We start from the raw sequence: 21,400 nt of genomic DNA on the forward strand, positions 1-21,400 counted from the left end.
CTAGAACTAATAGCCAGAGAGTTATTGATTCAAAATGGGTATTCAAGGTTTTATTCGACACAGATGGTAAGATTACTCGGTACAAAGCAGAACTGTGCGCAGGAGGTTTCAAACTGGACTGTAGTGTTAACTACAATGACACTTTTCACCAGTGACATGATATGATTCACTCATAGTTTTTTTGGAAATTGCCGCATATAATGATCTAGAGATGGTATAGTTCGACGTTCGCAAGGCATTTCTTTATGGGAGCCTTGAAGACGTAGTTGACTTGGTTATACCTAAGGGAGTGGTGGTTAAAACATAGGAATCTGTAGTTTGCAAATTTGAGAAATCACTGTACGGACTTACGCAAGCTCCTCAGTGTTGGAACGAGAAATTTACAGACGTTCCTTTACATTATAGTTTTAAAGCAACTGATGCTGATCTACATTTATTCAGTGGTGATGTTATCTTGCTGGCATTATTTGTAGATGATGGTCGTATTGTATCAAAGTCAATGGAAGAAATTCATAAAGTTGTTACACCACTAAAAGAATTCTTTCAAATCACTGTCGGTGATGGTCATTTCTTTGTTGGAGTGGAAACTGAGCAAGATCGTGTGGGGAAGAAAATGTTAATATGTCAACACCAGTATATTAGAACAATAATTTAGAAATTTGTAATGCCTGAAACAAAAGGTTTAAGTGTTCCTGCTGATCCTCATGTGAGTATGTTACCTAATGATGAAGAGTTCAGTGGTGAAAATGTACCATATCGTGAAGCGGTTGGATCTCTTATGTTTTTGACAGTTATCTCTCGACCAGATATTTCATTTGCAGTGAACAGTGTCATCAGATTTTTGAACAGTCATGTTAATGTACATTGGCAAGCAGTGAAAAGAACTTAGAGGCACTTAATTGCAACACCGTATTACAGAATATAGTACTCAACCAGTGAGAGCAAAATGCAACTGGTTGGTTTTTTTTGGGGCCGACTACACAGGTGATCTTACTATGCAAAAGTCAACAGGATTTGTTTTTCTTTTGGCTGGTGGTCCTGTAACCTGGACTTCTCAGAGGCAAAAGATTGTTGCTCTAAGTGCAATTGAATCTGAATATGTAGCTGCTAAGGACGCAATTTGGCTGAGAAAATTAGTAGGTGGTCTGGGAATCAAGTGGAAAGAACCAACTACATTACAAATCGACAACCAGAGTGCAATCAAGTTCTCAAAAATCCTGATTACCAAAAATGCACCAAACATATAGATCTCTGTCAGTCCATTATGGCCAGGGGACATCGGCTGATACGTACTTCTCAATTCAAAACACTTGGGGTTATTTTATTTTATATTGAATGCTACCACTTTCGGCAATTCATTATTGCCATCTTTAGGCCCCATACACTTTTTTCGTATTAACAAGCTTATCATCACCCTTTCATATGAATCAATTGCATAATGATTCAGCTCCAAGGTTCCAATTTTATGGCACCATACAATAAGCTTGTTAATATGAAAAAAGTGTTTGCGGCCTGAAGATGGCAATAATGAATTGCCGAAACTGGTAGCATTTGATATAAAAGAAAATAGCCCAAAGTATACGGCTGTTGGTAAAGATATTGAATTGAGAAAAACATATAGATGTATGCTATCATTTCTTACATGAAAAAGTGCAGTGTAAAGAGATAGAAGTAGTGTATGTGTGTATTAAAGAACAACTTGCTGATTTGTTGATCAAAGCATTAACCAAAGAAAAGTTTGTATATTTGCGCTCAAAGCTCAGTGTTGTTAATTGGTAAATGCAATCACTTAAACAGCGGGAGTGTTGGAAAGGTTTCGCATATTTACATTTGTGTGTGTTTGCAGCTCCTTGTTCTTGTTAGTGCTCACATTCTGATCACTAGTGCATAGAGTTTATTTATGTGAGTGCAGCTGTTTATCTTTGTCTTTGCAGTTCTTATTTTTCGCATTATATTTTATGTTTTGGTGGTAGGTACATATGCATACATCAGATTATACAGAATGAGTTGTTTTGTCTTATATGCTCTTCTGTCATTTTATGAGTGGATAAACAGACAATCTCTTATTAGCAGTACAAATTTGGCTTCTGTCATAGTCATAGTAATAAGTCTGGACATGCGTTTCCACATCCTTACCTATTTATTCTGTTTCCCACTTTGTAGCTCCCTTTTGACAAAATACCAATTTATTTTAGTAATACCTTTTTGATTTATTTGCAATGTATTCAGTACTGTTACAAAACTTTGGATTTTTTCTTTACCCTATGAAGCTGGTTATAGGGAAAGTATTTTCAATTTTCTCTAACACAACTCTTGCTAAATTGCACAGTACAATGCTCAGGTTGTAATATCACCATATTATGAAAATCATGGATTGATATGCGCTGTGAAGACGACACATTGGGTTGCAGACAGGCAAAATGAAAAGACTCTTACACATTGAGCTTTCGGCCAAAGCCTTTAGAAAAGAAAACACACACATTCACACAAGCAGGCACACCTCATGCACAAATGACCACTAGCTCCAGCCACCAGAATGCATCTCCTGCATTCACTGAAAGCAGCAATCCGGAGTGAAGTGGGGAATCGGGAGGAATTGTGGAGCAGTGGTGGAGGGAGAAAAGAGTGCTGTCTGGTGGGGTGCGCAGGAACTAGAGGACAGCAGACAAGGCTGCCAGATGCAGCATCAGGAGGCTGTGTGGGGGAGGGATGGGGCAGACTACGCAGAGGAGAGGAGCAGAAAAAAACAAAAGATCAGTGAACGTGTCGGCAGAGAGCAGAACACAATGAGGTTGTGAGGATGTGGATCGAGAGGAGGTGATGAGACAGGTGAAGTAGAAAGTGTTGGGTGGAGGACGTGGGGACAGTAGGTTACTTTACATCGAGGTTGCAGCTGAATGTAACATGCTTGATTTCAGTGGCTGCTTCACAACCCAGGCCATCTGAATTCCCCCCACCCTCCACCAGCAACTACTCTTAAGTGCACAACTGGGAGTCATACTTACAACACATTCTCCACCACCCAAAACTATCATGGCCTGTTGCAAATTCACAGCAGTCACAGTCTGTTACTGACTAAAACTCTTACAATATTTTTCAAATAACCTACCATAAAGAAGAGGAGCCATATCTGGAGAAATCAACACACTTTAAATAAAAATTTTACCTCACTATTTCAGATTTTAAAATGTTTTGCAACATTGTTCTTATAAAACAGCTATCTATTAATATTATAATGTATTTAGTAAGCACAGTCATGGTCACATTCAAGTTGTTAATTTTTATTTTTAAATGGCCGACAGTGGGAATTGTTGGCATGGTGTAGGTGTGTTCGTGCCAGGGTGGAGAACACAGCTCCAACACCGACAGACCTACGGTTATGAAGGAATGTAGGTCTGATGACGATCTCTTTAGAAGATTGAAACCAGTCATCTAAGTATAACGGCTAACTTGAATGCAACTGCAATTGTGTTTACTAAGCAAGTTATATTTTAGATTTTGCCAAAATTTGGCCTACTAATTGACTAAGAAAATTACCAAATTTCTGTTTTTTTTTTTTTTTTTTTATCTCAAACTGTTTCTGAGACATGACTATGTAAAACTTTCATAAACTGACCAAAAAAACATGCACAGACTTTTTAAAAATCACACTAGGAGCTGTCCTAATTGATCTAGAGAGCTGGAAAACATGTATTTTGCAGCATTTTTATGCTCTTTCCAGTGCTGTACAACACAAGGTAGATTCTATTTAAGAATTTTTTTCAAAACGCGAACTGAAATTCTGATTTAATTTTATTCTAAAAAATATGTGATTTAAAATTTTCACAATATTTCCATAAATACTTAGTACTGTTGTAAATCACATGGCAAAATATAAACATGGGATTATTATGGGTTCATTCTTAAAAAAAAGAAAGGTAACTAAAAATATCATAAATTTCAAAATATCATCATCTTAAAACAAAACCAATTAGCATATGCTATGATTATATTAAGTTGATTGCTTACTTTCATTTTATAGATTTAAACTAATAGCCCATTCTTTAACTGGTAAAAGAAAAACATTGAACATGGGACCTATAACTGCAAATTTAAATACGGTATGAAAAAAGTGAGAGTATTAATGTAATAGTTCTGGTCCAAACAGACTAATCATAATGTACACTAAATTTCCACAGACTTTAACCCCTGTACATAGGCTGAGCAAGTTGGTTCCTGGCCATGCATGTAGGCTGTGAACAAGTTGAAATGGCACAGTCTGCCTCCAGCCATACACTTGCTGTCTGTACAATCTTTCAGTGATTAGAGCCTTTGCTGAGTGGATGTGTTCTGTATAGTTTCTTTCTAAGGTGGACAATTAAACTTTTTATGTATTAGTGTTCCTAAGCCATTATAGCACAATGTGGTATAGTGTAAAGCTGTTATTGTCCCTAAATTGATCAATTATTTATCTAATATATGTTAGTGGACCTTGATATTTTTTAATAGTCAAATTAGAAGCAAAACTATAAACAGTGGCATAAGAGTGCAGTGTTGTAAGCCATTGAAGAAATCAAATCATTTAACTAGACAGAAAATAACTGAGAAATGTCATAGTGTGGATGCCGGAGTTCTTTTCACAAATACCAAATGGCTCCATGACTTGTGATAAATGTAGGAAAGATGTAACCAGGTTGAAAAATACAGAGCGAATCAGTGATAAAAATGAAGAAGATGAAGATTCTTCTGGATCAGAGGTAATCATCCCAGACAAAGACCCAGACTTCACTACAACTTCAGTGGTTGTTCAAATGCTTAACACTTCAGGAATTATGAGAGTCTCCAAAATCTCAAGACTAACTTTTTAAATTCTACAAGTAGAGTAAAGAAACCAATGATTCTTGGAAGTTTACCTGAAAAGTGGAGTATCATGAAGATAATGAGCAAATTTAGTGCTCCTAATTACATTGTTCGGCAATTAAGGAGAAAAAAAAAAAAGGAAAAGGAAAGAATGAAAGAAAAGGGTTTATGGAAGGTCCAAACCTAAAACCAGAGAAATTTGATCATTAGAAACTGTACATTCATTTTAAGAAAACAATGAAGTTAGCCGGGTATTAAAGATTGCATGATGGTTACAGAACCATATGAAAGTAAAACAAAAATATCAAAGAGGCTTAGTTTGTGTAACTGAAAGAAGCTTGCAAACATTTTTAGACAGGTTTCCTAACATAAAAATAGTTTCTCTAAATTTGCTGAGTTGAAACCTAAACATTGTGTATTAGGTGGACAGAGTGGTACACACTCCACTTGTGTGCAGGACTCACAAATTAGTGACAGAAAATGCCTAACTAAATATAGTAACAAGTGACTACTTAATCAATTACAAACAACCCATCATTATTTGATTGCAACACTGCAAATATCACCCAGGAGAAACTGTAATATGTATACTTTTATAACACTCTCTTGATGAAAATGTAATTTATGAGGTTCAGTTCCACAAGTGGGTGCAGCCAACCACTGTAATCTGGAAATTGTACAGATAACTTCCGAAGAATTTATAGATTCATTCTGTTGTAAGATGTCCTGTTCAGTTCAGCATGACTTCATTGCCAAGCAACAAACAGCATTCCTTAACTCCACAAAAGAAAGTATTAATCAATCAGAATTTGTTCTTATGTATGGTTTTTCACAAACTTAATAGTATAGTACTACAGGATGAAGTTCAGAGTTAACATTTGACAGCAGATTACTGTATATCATTGTTATTGATTATTCATTTTATTTACACATCTAGTTCCATTGGACCGAAATCAGAAGCAAATCTCCAAGGTCATGGAACGTGTCAGTGCAGGAAATTACAACATAAAAGTATTAACATATCAAATAAAATGTTTATGAACCCAAAAAAAGTCAAGCGATAAATTTAAGTAAATGTAATCGACAATATAACATAGGAATCAGCTTTATTTTTCAAGGAACTCCTCAACAGAACAGGAGGAGTGACCCATGAGGAAACTCTTTAGTTTAGATTTAAAAGTGCGTGGATTACGGCTAAGATTGTTGGATACTTGTGGTAGCTTATTGAAAATGGATACAGCAGTGTACTGCACACCTTTCTTCACAAGAGTTAAGGAAATGCAATCCAAATGCATACTGGATTTCTGACTAGTATTAATGGAGTGAAAGCTGCTAAATCTTGAGAATAAGCTGATATCGTTAACAAGAAATGACGGTAAAGAATATATATTAAGAGGCCAATGTCAAAATACCCAGGCATCGGAACAGAGTTCGACAAGAGGGTCACGAACTTACACCACTTACTGCCCGAAATGCCCGTTTCTAAGCCAAAAAAAAATCCTTTTAGAAGGGCAAGAGCTACCCCAAAATATAATACCATACGACATAAGTGAATGAAAATAAGCAAAGTACACTAATTTTCGTGTCATCACTTACTTCAGATATCATTCGAATAGTAAAAATGGCAGCATTAAGTCTCTGAACAAGATCCTGAACATGGGCTTTCCACAAGAGTTTACTATCTATCTGAACACCTAGAAATTTGAACTGTTCAGTTTCACTAATCATATGCCCATTCTGTAAAATTAAAATGTCAGGTTTTGTTGAATTGTTTGTTAGAAACTGTAAAAACTTAATCCACTGTGATTTAGCGTTAGTTTATTTTCTACATGAATTACACTCCCCCCTCCCCATGAACCATGGACCTTGCCATTGGTGGGGAGGCTTGCGTGCCTCAGCGATACAGATAGCCGTACTGTAGGTGCAACCACAACGGAGGGCTGTCTGTTGAGAGGCCAGACAAACGTGTGGTTCCTGAATAGGGGCAGCAGTCTTTTCAGTAGTTGCAGGGGCAACAGTCTGGATGATTGACTGATCTGGCCTTGCAACACTAACCAAAACGGCCTTGCTGTGCTGGTACTGCGAACGGCTGAAAGCAAGGGGAAACTACAGCCGTAATTTTTCCCGAGGGCATGGAACTTTACTGTACGGTTAAATGATGATGGTGTCCTCTTGGGTAAAATATTCCGGAGGTAAAATAGTCCCCCATTCGGATCTCCTGGCGGGGACTACTCAGGAGGATGTCGTTATCAGGAGAAAGAAAACTGGCGTTCTACGGATCGGAGCGTGAAATGTCAGATCCCTTAATCGGGCAGGTAGGTTAGAAAATTTAAAAAGGGAAATGGATAGGTTAAAGTTAGATATAGTGGGAATTAGTGAAGTTCGGTGGCAGGAGGAACAAGACTTCTGGTCAGGTGATTACAGGGTTATAAACACAAAATCAAATAGGGGTAATGCAGGAGTAGGTTTAATAATGAATAGGAAAATAGGAATGCGGGTAAGGTACTACAAACAGCATAGTGAACGCATTATTGCGGCCAAGATAGATACGAAGCCCACGCCTACCACAGTAGTACATGTTTATATGCCAACTAGCTCTGCAGATGACGAAGAAATTGAAGAAATGTATGATGAAATTAAAGAAATTATTCAGATAGTGAAGGAAGACGAAAATTTAATAGTCACGGGTGACTGGAATTCGTCAGTAGGAAAAGGGAGAGAAGGAAACATAGTAGGTGAATATGGATTGGGGCTAAGAAATGAAAGCGGAAGCCACCTGTTAGAATTTTGCGCAGAGCACAACTTAATCATAGGTAACACTTGGTTCAAGAATCATAAAAGAAGGTTGTATACATGGAAGAATCCCGGAGATACTAAAAGGTGTCAGATAGATTATATAATGGTAAGACAGAGATTTAGGAACCAGGTTTTAAATTGTAAGACATTTCCAGGGGCAGATGTGGACTCTGACCACAATCTATTGGTTATGAACTGTAGATTAAAACTGAAGAAAATGCAAAAAGGTGGGAATTTAAGGAGATAGAACCTGGATAAACTGAAAGAACCAGAGGTTGAGAGAGTTTCAGGGAGAGCATAAGGGAACAATTGACAAAAATGGGGGAAAGATATACAGAAAAGAAGAATGTATAGCTTTGAGGGATGAAACAGTGCCGAAGGCTAGTAGAAATCCTTGGGTAACAGAAGAGATACTGAATTTAATTGATGCAACAAGAAAATACAAAAATGCAGTCAATGAAGCAGGCAAAAAGGAATACAAACGTCTCAAAAATGAGATCGACAGGAAGTGCAAAATGGCTAAGAAGGGATGGCTAGAGGACAAATGTAAGGATGTAGAGGCTTATCTCGATAGGGGTAAGATAGATACTGCCTACAGGAAAATTAAAGAGACCTTTGTAGAAAAGAGAACCACTTGTATGAATATCAAGAGCTCAGATGGAAACCCAGTTCTAAGCAAAGAAGGGAAAGCAGAAAGGTGGAAGGAGTATATAGAGGGTCTATACAAGGGCGATGTACTTGAGGAAAATATTTTGGAAATGGAAGAGAATGTAGCTGAAGATGAAATGGGAGATATGATACTGCGTGAAGAGTTCGACATAGCTCTGAAAGTCCTGAGTCGAAACAAAGCCCCGGGAGTAGACAACATTCCATTAGAACTACTGACAGTCCTGACAAAACTCTACCATCTGGTGAGCAAGATGTATGAGACAGGCGAAATACCCTCAGACTTCAAGAAGCATATAATAATTCCAATCCCAAAGAAAGCAGGTGTTGACAGATGTGAAAATTACCGAACTATCAGTTTAATAAGTCACAGCTGCATAATACTAACACAAATTCTTTACAGACGAATGGAAAAACTAGTAGAAGCCGACCTCGGAGAAGATCAGTTTGGATTCCGTAGAAATGTTGGAACACGTGAGGCAATACTGACCTTACGACTTATGTTAGAAGAAAGATTAAGGAAAGGCAAACCTACGTTTCTAGCATTTGTAGACTTACAGAAAGCTTTTGACAATGTTGACTGGAATACTGTCTTTGAAATTCTGAAGGTGGCAGGGATAAAATACAGGGAGCGAAAAGCTATTTACAATTTGTACAGAAACCAGATTGCAGTCATAAGAGTCGAGGGAATTGAAAGGGAAGCAGTGGTTGGGAAGGAAGTGAAACAGGGTTGTAACCTCTCCCCGATGTTATTCAATCCCTATATTGAGCAATCAGTGAATAAAACAAAAGAAAATTTCGTAGTAGGTATTAAAATCCATGGAGAAGAAATAAAAACTTTGAGGTTCGCCGATGACATTGTAATTCTGTCAGAGACAGCAAAGGACTTGGAAGAGCAGTTGAATGGAATGGATAGTGTCTTGAAAAGAGGATATAAGATGAACATCAACAAAAGCAAAATGAGGATAATGGAATGTAGTCGAATTAAGTCGGGTGATGCTGAGGGAATTAGATTAGGAAATGAGTCATTTAAAGTAGTAAATGAGTTTTGCTATTTGGGGAGAAAAATAACTGATGATGGTCGAAGTAGAGAGGATATAAAATGTAGACTGGCAATGGCAAGGAAAGCATTTCTGAAGAAGAGAAATTTGTTAACATCGAGTATAGATTTAAATGTCAGGAAGTCATTTCTGAAAGTATTTGTATGGTGTTTAGCCATGTATAGAAGTGAAACGTGGACGATAAATATTTTGGACAAGGAGAGAATAGAATCTTTCGAAATGTGGTGCTACAGAAGAATACTGAAGATTAGATGGGTAGATCACATAACTAATGAGAAGGTATTGAATAGGATTGGGGATAAGAGAAGTTAGTGGCACAGCTGGACTAGAAGAAGGGATCGGTTGGTAGGACATGTTCAGAGGCATCAAGGGATTACCAGTTTTGTATTGGAGGGCAGCGTGGGGGTAAAAATCGTAGAGGGAGACCAAGAGATGACTACACTAAGCAGATTCAGAAGGATGTAGGTTGCAGTAGGTACTGGGAAATGAAGAAGCTTGCACAGGATAGAGTAGCATGGAGAGCTGCATCAAACCAGTCTCAGGACTGAAGACCTCAACAACAACAACAACAACATGAACTACACTATTTGAAACAGAGCCAGTGTTGCACACAATATCCTTTTTTACCAAGCTAGTGCCATCAGCAAACAGAAATATTTTAGAATTACTCATAATATTAGAGGGCATGTCATCTACATCTACATCCATACTCCGCAAGCCACCCAACGGTGTGTGGCGGAGGGTACCCTGAGTACCTCTATCGGTTCTCCCTTATATTCCAGTCTCGTATTGTTCGTGGAAAGAAGGATTGTCGGTATGCTTCTGTGTGGGCTCTCTGATTTTATCCTCATGGTCTCTTCACGAGATATACATAGGACGGAGCAATATACTGCTTGACTCTTTGGTGAAGGTATGTTCTCGAAACTTTAACAAAAGCCTGTACCGAACTACTGAGCGTCTCTCCTGCAGAGTCTTCCACTGGAGTTTATCTATCATCTCCGTAACGCTTTTGCGATTACTAAATGATCCTGTAACGATTCAAGCACACCACTGTATTCTGTTTGTTTTGGATACTTCTAACTATGTGTTGTGGTTTGTGTTTTGTAGTATTGCCAACATAACCTTTTCATTACTTTGTCTTTGAACTACAACTTAAAAAAAAATTATTAGATTACCGTGTGTGTCTAATTCTGTTTAATTATGCAGAGGGGTCCAAAAAATGTATCCACTGTTTAAAAGTCAATAACTGGTAAACTAATTGACGGAGTTGTCTCATCTTTGGTAGTGTAATAGTTTGTAGTTCCGGCAATCGCCACACAAGTGTTGAATTGCGTTGTTATGTTTTGTCAGATGACAGTCACCAGATAGTCAGTGTTTTCTTCCTAGCTGCACCTGGTTACTCGAGTAAACATGGCTGGTGCAAGGCTTACATTCGATGAAAGGAAGTCTGTTTTGAAGTGGTATTTTAAATACAAAAAGATTAATGAGGTTCAATGGCAATGATGAAATGAGTATCGAACAGAGCCACCGACACGTTTAACGATTTGTCGCATTCAAGACAAATTTGAAGCCGAAGGCTGTGTTAAAGATTTACACAAACAATGATCTGGACGACCTGTGACAGTCACAAGTCCAACTAACTCCCGTTGTGTATTACAATTCACTTGCTCACCACAGAAGTCTGTGACACAGTGTGCCCGTGAAACTGGAGTGAGTCGCTCAAGTGTTCGGCGAATTTTGAAGACAGCAAAGTGGAAGTGCTACATCCCACGATTGCTTCACATAATGGACGAGGACGACCCAGATCGTAGAATTGAGTACTGCTAGTGGTTTACTAATATGGTGTGCAACGATGAAGAGTTTGCAGAGATGATTGTGTGGTCTGATGAGGTACAGTTCAAACTCAGTGGCACAGTAATTTGCCCCAACTGCATCTACTGTGCCACCGGAAATCCGAACGTCCATGTAGACAAAGCTGTGAATTTGGCAGGAGTAAATGAGTGGTGTGGGTTGTCTTACTGGGTCTTGATTGGGCCATTCGTCTTTGACGGCACAGTTAGCAGTGAGGTGTACCTTCAGGAGCTTCAGACATCCATTTTACCTGCCATACGAGACATGTATGGAGATGGAAGAGTTTACTTTCAACAAGATGGTGCCCCAGCCCACTACCAAACACATGTTAGGGCATATCTCGACAAAAATCTACCTGGAAGATGGACAGGCTGTATAGGTGCTGTGGAGTATCCACCACGTTTCCCAGACCTAACTCCTCTGGAATTTTGCCTGTGGGGAACACTCAAGGATGTCATTTATCGACAAAGGCCACACACATTGGATGAACTTCGAGAATCCATTGTACATTCTTGTTCAAATATCCAACTGAACACGTTGCACTCAGTAATTCGGCAGCACCGTTTGTGTGTGGATGTTGACGGTGACCATTTCAAACACCTACAGTGATATCCTTAAGTTGGACTTTAAGCTACACTCTCACCAAAAATGAGAATACTCCTTCAATTAGTTGGCAAGCTATGGACTTTTAAACAGTGGATACATTTTTTTGGACCCCTCTGTATTTCTGTGTGTTTATGTACTGTGTAAGAGTAGGGAAGTAGTAGCAATAGAGGGATGTTTTTTTTAGTGGAGGGTGAAACCGTGATGAGTGGACGTAAGTGTGTAGCAGTGATGGAGTGTGAGTTAGAGGAGAAGGTGAGGAGTGAGAAGTGGAAGGAAACTGTGATTGGGGGGAGGGGGTGGGGTTGGGGAACTGGCACGGGGTGAAGACCCTGTACAAAATAATGATGAAATTACATGAAAAACAAAAGAGGCTTTTCCACCCTTCACCTCCTCCCACTCACGATTCTATTCCACTTCTCACTCTGCACCTTCTCTAACTCGCACTCCATCACAGTACTATACACTTATGTCCAATCAGTACGGTTTCTCCCTCTCTTAAAAAAATTCACTGTATCACTACTCATTTCCTACTCTTACACAATACAGAAATATTGCTGCGCGGTGTGGGATCCTTACCAGGCAGGATTGATGAAGGACATCGAGAAAGTGCAAAGAAGGGCAGCTCGTTTCATGTTATCGTACAATAGGGGTAAGAGTGTCACTGATATGATATGTGAGTTGGGGGTGGCAGTCACTTGTGGCGAGATCTATTTATGAAATTTAAATCACCAGCTTTCTCTTCCGAATGCAAAAATATTTTGTGACACCCACCTACGTAGGGAAATGATCATCATAATAAAATAAGAGAAATCGAAGGTCGAACGGAAAGATTTAGGTTTTCCTTTTTCCGCGCCATTCAAGAGTGGAATGGTAGAGATTTATGAAAATGGTTCAATGCACCCTCTGCCAGACACTCAAGTGTGAATTGCAGAGTAACCATGTAGATGTAGATAGATGTAGAATACACAGAAACATAATTAAACAGAATTACATGCATACAATAATTTAGTAAAAAATAAGAAAAAAATTGTTGGTCAAAGACAAAGTAGCGGAAAGGTTGTGTTGGCAACACTACAAAACACAAACCACGACACATACTTGTTGCTGTTGTGGTCTTCAGTCAACGGACTAGTTTGATACAGCTCCCTGTGCTACTCTATCCTGTGTGAGTTCTTTATCTCCAAGTAACTACTGCAACCTACAGCCTTCTGAATCTGCTTCATGTATTCGTTGCTTGGTCTCCCTCAGAACATGTCCTACCAACCGATGCCCTCTTCTACTCAAGTTGTGCCACAAATTTCTCTTCTGCCCAATTCAATTCAATACCTCCTCATTTGTTATGTGATCCACCCATCCAATCTTCAACATTCTTCTCTAGCATCACATTTTGAAAGCTTCTATTCTCTTTTTGTCAAAACTATTTATCGTCCATGTTTCACTTCTATACAGGGCTACATTCCATACAAATACTTTCAGAAACGACTTCCTGATACTCAAATCTATACCCGATGTTAACAAATTTCTCTTCTTCAGAAATGCTTTCCTTGCCATAGCCAGTCTACATTTTTATCCTCTTTACTTCGACCATCGTCACTTATTTTGCTCCTCAAATAGCAAAAATCATTTACTACTTTATAAGTGTCTCATTATCTAATCGAATTCCCTCAGCATCATCTGATTTAATTCTACTACATTCCGTTACCCTCATTTTGCTTTTGTTGTTGTTCATCTTATATCCTCGTTTCAAGACACTGCCCATTCCATTCAATTGCTATTCCAGGTTCTTTGCTGTCTCCTTTGTAAAATTCCTACATAGCACCCCTATGTTGTCAGTCATCTGAGCCAACCCTGCAGTAGGCTTCACAATGCTGGTGATGTGGTACTCATCCCCCAACACTTCCTGCAACTGTAGGCCCACACCTCTACTGTGCAAACTACGTAGCAGCAGAACCTTCTTCTTTCTGTTAGACTTTGCAACTGACTTAGGCTTTATACCTGCCGAGGACTGCTGCATGTTTCCTACACCTACAACTAAAAGAGGCTACTCTCCACTCAACTCTGACAGTTGGTCAAGTCTATTGCATATATGCACAGTGCAACTGTCTGAATACCTCCTCCTCCTCCTCCTCCTAGCTCCTTCTTGCCAACTTCCGGGTCCCATTCCCAGCAGCCTTAACCCTCCTCAACCTATCTAGTTCCTCTTTTGCATGTTGTAACTGCACCTGAAGGCCACAGATCTGCTTCTGCTCCTCTATCAACTTATTTCTGCTACAGATGCTGCATTCCCAGGAGAGGATCTTGCTAGAGTGCCCACTGGCTTTCCCCAAATGAAAATACTTTGAACAAATCCCATGCCATAACCCACTACTCGCAAACCTATGACAAAGCCCACACTTTTCACTTGTGGTAAAATTTTACAGTTACTGAAAGTTACTGTGAAGTGAAAATAACTTTTCTTCATCCATGTGTGCCAGCTCCATCATTCTTGTATCCTATTCGTTTGGATTTCCTGTGGGTGTCAGTTGAGGGCTGTTTTCACAAAAGTAAATCAATTTACTCCAAATTGGATAACATAAGCTCTTCTTGAAAGTGATGTAAGCCACCTTGCCTATCAATGTCACATTTCAAAAAGGCCTTTATCTTGTCATTTTGATCAAAAATTCTGGAAATTCATGCAGTATTTGCTTTCTTACACCAAACTTTCACAAATGTCTTTGGTATGAGCGCAACAGTTACTGGGTGCACTTCATGTGAAATAGGCCAGCATGTCAACTTGAATGGAGAGTAATTGGCAGATGTAAAAGCAACTTTAGATGAAATCCAGGAAAATGTGTGTTGACTCTTGCTGCTCATGTTGTTGTTAATGACATGGAAGACGGTACTGCTGATTGAAACCTCATATGATGCAGGCTTCAAAACAAAGTGTTTGTGAAAAAATGTTGCACAAATACCTAGTCTATGATGACCAGATTAAACTAATGAGTGTGCATATAAAGCCTTTAAAACAGTGCACATAAAGCCTTTAAAACAGTGGGAAGTACCCCTTTTTAATATACTACACAGTGGTTTGTGAAATATAGAGTAGATTGTCTGAGATTCCTTTTGGAACCTCAACAAAGCCCCCAAGCCGACTGCATGTTGTTAATCTTGAAAACTGACTGTTAACTTGCGAACTATATGTGCTAATGGGGCAGAAAAGATAGATTCAATAGAGGTGACATGCGCGAGCGCACAAACACACACACACACACACACACACACACACACACACACACAAATATTGTGTGTCATCTAATGTGGCAAGAAAAATCTTGCAAACATAGTTGGATAAATGCTGTAACAGTAATTTGAGATGCAGGCAGAAAGGATAGGTCAGTAGAGGTGACACACACAAAGGTTATGTGTCATCAAATGTGCTAAGAAAAATCTTGCAAACATAGCTGGATAAATGCTGTTGCAGTAATTTGAGATGCCAGCATTTGCTAGTCTCAGAGGTCCCTTTGTGTAGAAACATTACCCAGTTCTAATTATATACGTGACATACATACACAAGCGGAACAAATGATTAGTGGAGGTAACTATTGTCTTCAGTCAGTCACCCAGAAGCAAGGCGAGAAGTGTGGCAATAGTAGTACTCTAGTATGAACTGCATCACCTCCGCAAGATTACCTATGATTATTGGTTAATGGTTTTATTACTTGTGGTCTTCTTTGAGGACAATGCTCCTACTGAATGAGTTTCCCGTATGTGACTCATGACTCATTCTTGTGACTTCAGTTTCAGTTTCTTAATTCCTTCCATATCTGTATTGAATTTCATTGAAAATCTTCTGCCCCCCACTCCCTACCTGCAAATCCAGTGCTACTGTAGTAACACACTGGACCCATATTTAGGTAGACAGTGATTAAAATCTCTGTCCAAATCTAGGTTTTTTTTGTGGTTTCCCTGAATCATTTAAGGTAGATATCAGATGACCCTTCAAAAGGACATGATCAGTTTCCTTCCCTATCCTTCCTCAGTTCAACCTTGGCCTTATCACTAATGTCCTCATTATAGAATGGATACAAAACCCTGATCATGCTCTATTGTATTTAGTTTACTTCTTTTTCATTTTAGCTTTATAAATGATTTCTTCTGAGTTTTTTCCCTATTTATTTTTTCCAGAATTACATGCAAAATTACCTGAAAGAAGAAGAAGAACTGTTAACAGAGCATCAGATAAAAGTTTTACGAGAAGATGTAGAGAAAATGTGGGCTCTGTGTTGTTATACAGATACACAGAAAGAAGAGTTCCCAGAGTATAATGTACCCGTTGTGTCTGAAACAATCCTGGACAAACATAGAAAGTATCTTGCTACATTGGAAGTATTGTATAAAAACAATGAGTATGTTTACGTTTTTTTTTGCACTTTTTCCTATACTGATCAATTAGGTTCATATTCCAATTCCAATTTCTCTTTTTTCTTTTCCAGTGCTAATATCATTTTCCTTCTTCTGTCAGTACTTCGCCCAACTGCTTAATTTTGTTTTGTAATGTGCACTTTTATGTAGCATTTTATTATTTAAAACATTTCTTATTTCTGATCTGTGAATAATGAACTTAGCAAATCTTGTTTGATTTCTGTGACAAAAGCACTACAGATTTCTTTCCTTGAACTGTGGGTCTTTTATCTGTAATATTTGCTGTATATCTTATTACAGTCGTTTTCGCCACACCCCATTTTCCAAACCTCTTTTGTGCATATTGAATTCATTCTTCCTTCTGTTCATCCTTTTTCCCTAAGTACATCTTCTCTATTCAGTTTGGAAGTCATTAGTAACCATTCAGAGGCTACCTTTCTTGCCTGTCCACTCTAAAATATGTATTTGGGTATCTCTACTCTTAGACTTTCCTAGAATATAAAAAAATGGTCTCTGAACTCTAAATCTACATAAAATTTACATCTACTTTTCTTATAGAGTTATTGGTTTACTTCTGATATATTATAAAGCCCAAATTACCAAATTTTTTTAATGAAAAGTGAAATTAGTAATGGCAGTTACCTTCTTTTGCACCAGTTATTTTTATGTCAGTGGTCACCTTTCCTTCAAAAACTTAATTTTAAAAATTTATACCCAGTTAAAAATATAATCTGTTCAGACCAGGTGGTTGTTGGAATGGCGGATACATTAGAAGAATACTCCCAATCTGCTCAGTTTGGAGCATCTGGTCCTGGAGGCAAGATATAAACGGCACAGGTATTGAAGTAGTTGTTGACATCCCTAGTGCTATAGTCAGTGGCATGTTCAGCAATTGGGTAGGTAAATTTGCAGTTTGTGCAATGCAGCCAGACAACTGGTCTGTTGTCATGCCCACACATAATGCTGCACAGTAATTTCAGTATAACTGGTCTGTTGTCGTGCCCACACAAAATGCTGCACAATAATTTCAGTACAGCTGGTATATAATATTGATGGTTTCAACTGTAGCCTTACAGCTGATCAGATAGGAAACACCTTTGATTGGAACACGATAGGAGATGATTGGGGAGGGAGAGGGGTGTTGAACAGGTCTTCCATTCAGGTCATTTGAATGATTACTGATAATATTGTGTTATGAATTTTAAATACAAATGGAATCACGGAATGTAAATGTGGCTGCCAGAGATAGCTATTTTTATTGTAAATGCTTTGGAAGAGATTCTGATTTAATGCAGATGTAATTAATAGTAGTTCATATTAGTCTGCTCAGAGATAAAGTGTAACAAGAGACATATTTGACTGTAAAAAAAAGTAATCATTATTTTTCAAAATAAGTGGTTTTTATGATGGGCCAGATTTTCATTGAAGTGGAGTGTGCAGTGTGGAAGTTGCAGAAAGAAAAGCAGTGGAGTGTTTTTAAAGATGTACAAATTGTATGTTGGATACTCAGTCATGATTAAACATGACCAAACATGCAATTAATTGCTAGGCTGCAAGATTTTTACTCTCTTTGCCACAACACTTATTTCAGTAGTGTTTTTTTTCTGTATGCTACCCTAACTATTTTTTTTAAATCTTTGACGTATTTACTTTTTCCTGTTGATAGGACCATCACAACATACTTGTATATTATGTTACCAATTTTAGCTTTACAATAATGCATTATTAAGTACAATTGTACATGAAATTTCTCAAATGAACATCTTCAAATTTAGTGTCTCACCAACCTTTTTAGATTGTATGTCTTCTACTTTGCTGTCTCTGCTTTATAATAAATCTGAATCCAGCCACTTATTTCTGAAATTATGTTATTACTTTGTTTCATTTTTGGTCCCTTTTTACTTTGTTTCTTTTTTAGTCCCTTTTTTACTAATTTTCTTCTTTGATAAGCTCCACAATGAACCCTCGTGCATTCTACTTGTGCCATTAGAGCAAATTCTCTTTCACACTGTCCAAAGTACAGTCTGATGTATTTTCCCTAAAATTCTGTGTGTCCTTTGGTGCCCCTTGCAATGGACTTCACATAAAATTTGTAGCTCTGGTCTGTATTCATACTTTCACAAAGATAATAACTAATCTCTTCTGAATGCATCAGTACATTTTCATCTGACACTCCCTTTATTACAAAATATCAAACAGGCCTTGAAAATTTTCAACCGTGTCCCACACCCAGTCATTGAATACCTTCTGCATGATGGAAAGAGTGGTACTCTAAAATTATAATGTAGCACCAAGAAAAGGCAGCCACGTACATGAATTGCGGGGCTTTGCTCCATTTACTTTACAGTTTTTTATATGTGTATTTTTGTCAAGTTACCATTTTGAGTTGTGGAAAATCTAGGATGGAATAATGACAGTATGACGAAAAGGATAGATTGCTTCTCACTACATAGTGGAGATGATGAGTCACAGGCAAGCACAACAAAAAGATTACTAAACATGTAAGATTTCGGCCAGAAGGCATTCTTCTGAAACAGACAGCACACACCTCTGTCTTTCACCTCTCTTCTTCCCCCCCCCCCCCCCCCCCACCCACCCACCCACCCACCCACCCACCACCACCACCCTCTTGCTGCCGACCCTACTTTCTCCGCTGCATGTTGTATGCTCTCATAAACAGGTTGGCATGGTGGATGCCACAGTTTTGTTTGTATACTTTTGCTTCAAAGGAGAAGTAGTCGTGGATTAGTCTGCAAACAGATCTTCCTTGCCATTTTCTCACACCCCCAATCCTCCCACCACCCCCAAGAACGAGTCACAAAGGTGTGTCCCCTTCATCACCCAGTACCACCCTCGACTGGAACAACTGAATCACATGTTTTGCCAGGGCCTTGATTACCTTTCATAATGCCTTGAAATGAGGGACATTCTACCGTAGAGATTTCCCACACTTCCTAGTTCATCCCTGTGACACTCCCAATCTCAACCCCTTGCCACAAGGATCATATCCCTGAGGAAGACCCAGGTGCAAAATCTGCCCAATCCACCCACCCAGTACTTCTGATTCTAGTCCTGTCCTAGGTTTGTCCTACCCCATCAGGGGTTTTGCCACAAGTGAAATCAGCCATGTCATTTAGCAGCTCTGTTGCAATAATTGCACAACTTTTTACATTGGTATGACTACCAATCAGGTGCCCAACAGGATGAAGGGCCACTGCCAAACTGTGGCCAATAGCAAAGTAGACCACCCTGTGGCACAACATGCAGCTGAACATAACATTTTATTGGCTGCTTCACTACTCAACCTATTTGGATCATCCACTCCACCACTAGCTTTTCCTGAACAGTGCCGATGGGAGTTAGTAGCGCTTAAATACCCAGATTGTGCGTTGCTAGTTTGAGGTGACATTCACCTACTGAATGTAGACTGGAATGCCTTTGGATTCATGTGAAATACTTTTGAACATGTTTTCTGAAAACTGTCTTGAGCAGCTAGCTTGGCAGCCCACATGCAATGGAACTATCTTAGACCTTGTGGCTAAAAAGATCGGACTTAATTGACATTGTCATTATAGAAACAGGGATTAGCGATCATGATGTCATTTCAGCAACTATGATTACAAAAGTTAATAAACAAGTCAAGAAGTCTAGGAGAGTGTTTCTTCTAGATATAGCCGATAAGCAGTTGTTAGCATCTCATTTAGACAATGAATTGACATCATTTAGTTCCAGTAAGATGGATTTAGAGAAATTATGGGCAAAATTTAAGGAGATTGTAAATTGGGGTCTGGAGAATTATGTGCCTAGTGAGTAGATATAGGATGGAAAAAAATCCACCATGGTTCAATAAGATACTGAGGAAGCAGATGTGGTTGCATTGTCAATTCAAAAGAGAATGGACAAATGATGACAAGTGAAGGTCAGTAGAGATTTCTGCATCTGTGAAAAGCTCTATAAGCAAAGCATTCAACACCTACCACCGTCACACCTTAGCAAAAGATCTGGTAGAGAACCAGAGAAAATTCTGGTCCTATGTAAAATCGTTAAGCAGGTCTAAGGCTTTCATTCAGTCCCTTGTTGACCAGTGTGGTGTGGCAGTTGAAGATAGCACATTGAAAGCCAAAGTTTTAAATCTCTTGTTTAAGAAATCTTGTTCACACAAGAGAATTGTGCAAACGTACCATCATTATACCATTGGACAGACTCCTTTATGGATGACAATAGTAATAAGAATCCCTGCTATAGAGAAGCAACTGAAGATTTGAAAGAAAATGATTCACCTGGTCCAAATAGAATTCCAGTTTAGTTTTACGAAGGGTACTCTATGGTGTTGGCTCCGTACCTAGTCTGCATCTGTCATGAATCTCTCACCCAGTACAAAGTCCCAAGGATTGGGAGGGGGGGGGGGGGCGAAACCGCAGGTAACTCCAGTATATAAGAAGGGACCTACATAATTACAGATCAATATCCCTAACTTTGGTTTACTGCAGAATCCTTGAGCATTCCCAGGTCAAATATGTTAAACTTTCTTGATGCTGAGAAGTTTATATCATCGAATTAGCATGGTTTTAGAAAACATTGCTCCTGTAAAACTCAGGTTGCCCTTTTCTCACATGATATACTGCGAATGGCTGAAGGGCAAAAAGCAGATTCCATATTTCTAGAATCCCGCAAAGCATTTGACACAGTGTCCCATTGCTGGCTGTTAACGAAGGTACGAGCATATGGAATGAGTTCGGAGACTTCTTAAGTGATAGAGCCCAGTATGTTGTCCTTGATGATGAGTGTTCATCAGAGACAAGGGTATTGTCAGGAGTGCCCCAAGGAAGTGTGATAGAACCACTGTTGTTCTCTATATACATAAATGATATGGCGGACAGGGTGGGCAGCATTCTGCAGTTGTCTGCTGCTGATGCTGTGGTGTATGCTAAAGTGTAAAAGTTCAATGATTATAAGAAGATGCAAGACAACTTTGACAAAATTTCTATTTGGTCTGATGAATGGCAGCTAGCTCTAAATGTGAAAAAATGAAGTTAATGCAGATGACTAAGAAGAACAAACCTGTATTGTTCGGATACATATTAGTCGTTTCCTGCTGGACACAGTCATGTCGTTTCAATATCTAGGCGCAATTGTTGCAAAGCAATATGGAATGGAATGAGCATGTGAGGACTGTGGTG

General features: G+C 38.7%; 2 protein-coding genes across 2 annotated transcripts in view; one reads left to right on the forward strand and one right to left on the reverse strand.

Annotated features, from left to right (window-relative positions):
• LOC126284380 (tenascin-like) overlaps positions 1 to 21,400 on the reverse strand; it is a 218,299-nt gene that overhangs the window by 159,069 nt on the left and 37,830 nt on the right. The gene's annotated exons all lie outside the window — the stretch shown is intronic.
• Positions 1 to 21,400, forward strand: part of LOC126284373 (uncharacterized) — a 137,423-nt gene that overhangs the window by 27,712 nt on the left and 88,311 nt on the right. The window contains exon 3 of the mRNA XM_049983254.1: positions 15,984 to 16,204. Within this exon, the coding sequence (XP_049839211.1) occupies positions 15,984 to 16,204 (221 nt within the window). The remainder of the gene's footprint in view (positions 1 to 15,983; positions 16,205 to 21,400) is intronic.

This window comes from Schistocerca gregaria, chromosome 1, assembly GCF_023897955.1.
Source record: "Schistocerca gregaria isolate iqSchGreg1 chromosome 1, iqSchGreg1.2, whole genome shotgun sequence".
Classification (NCBI taxonomy): Eukaryota; Metazoa; Arthropoda; class Insecta; order Orthoptera; family Acrididae; genus Schistocerca; species Schistocerca gregaria.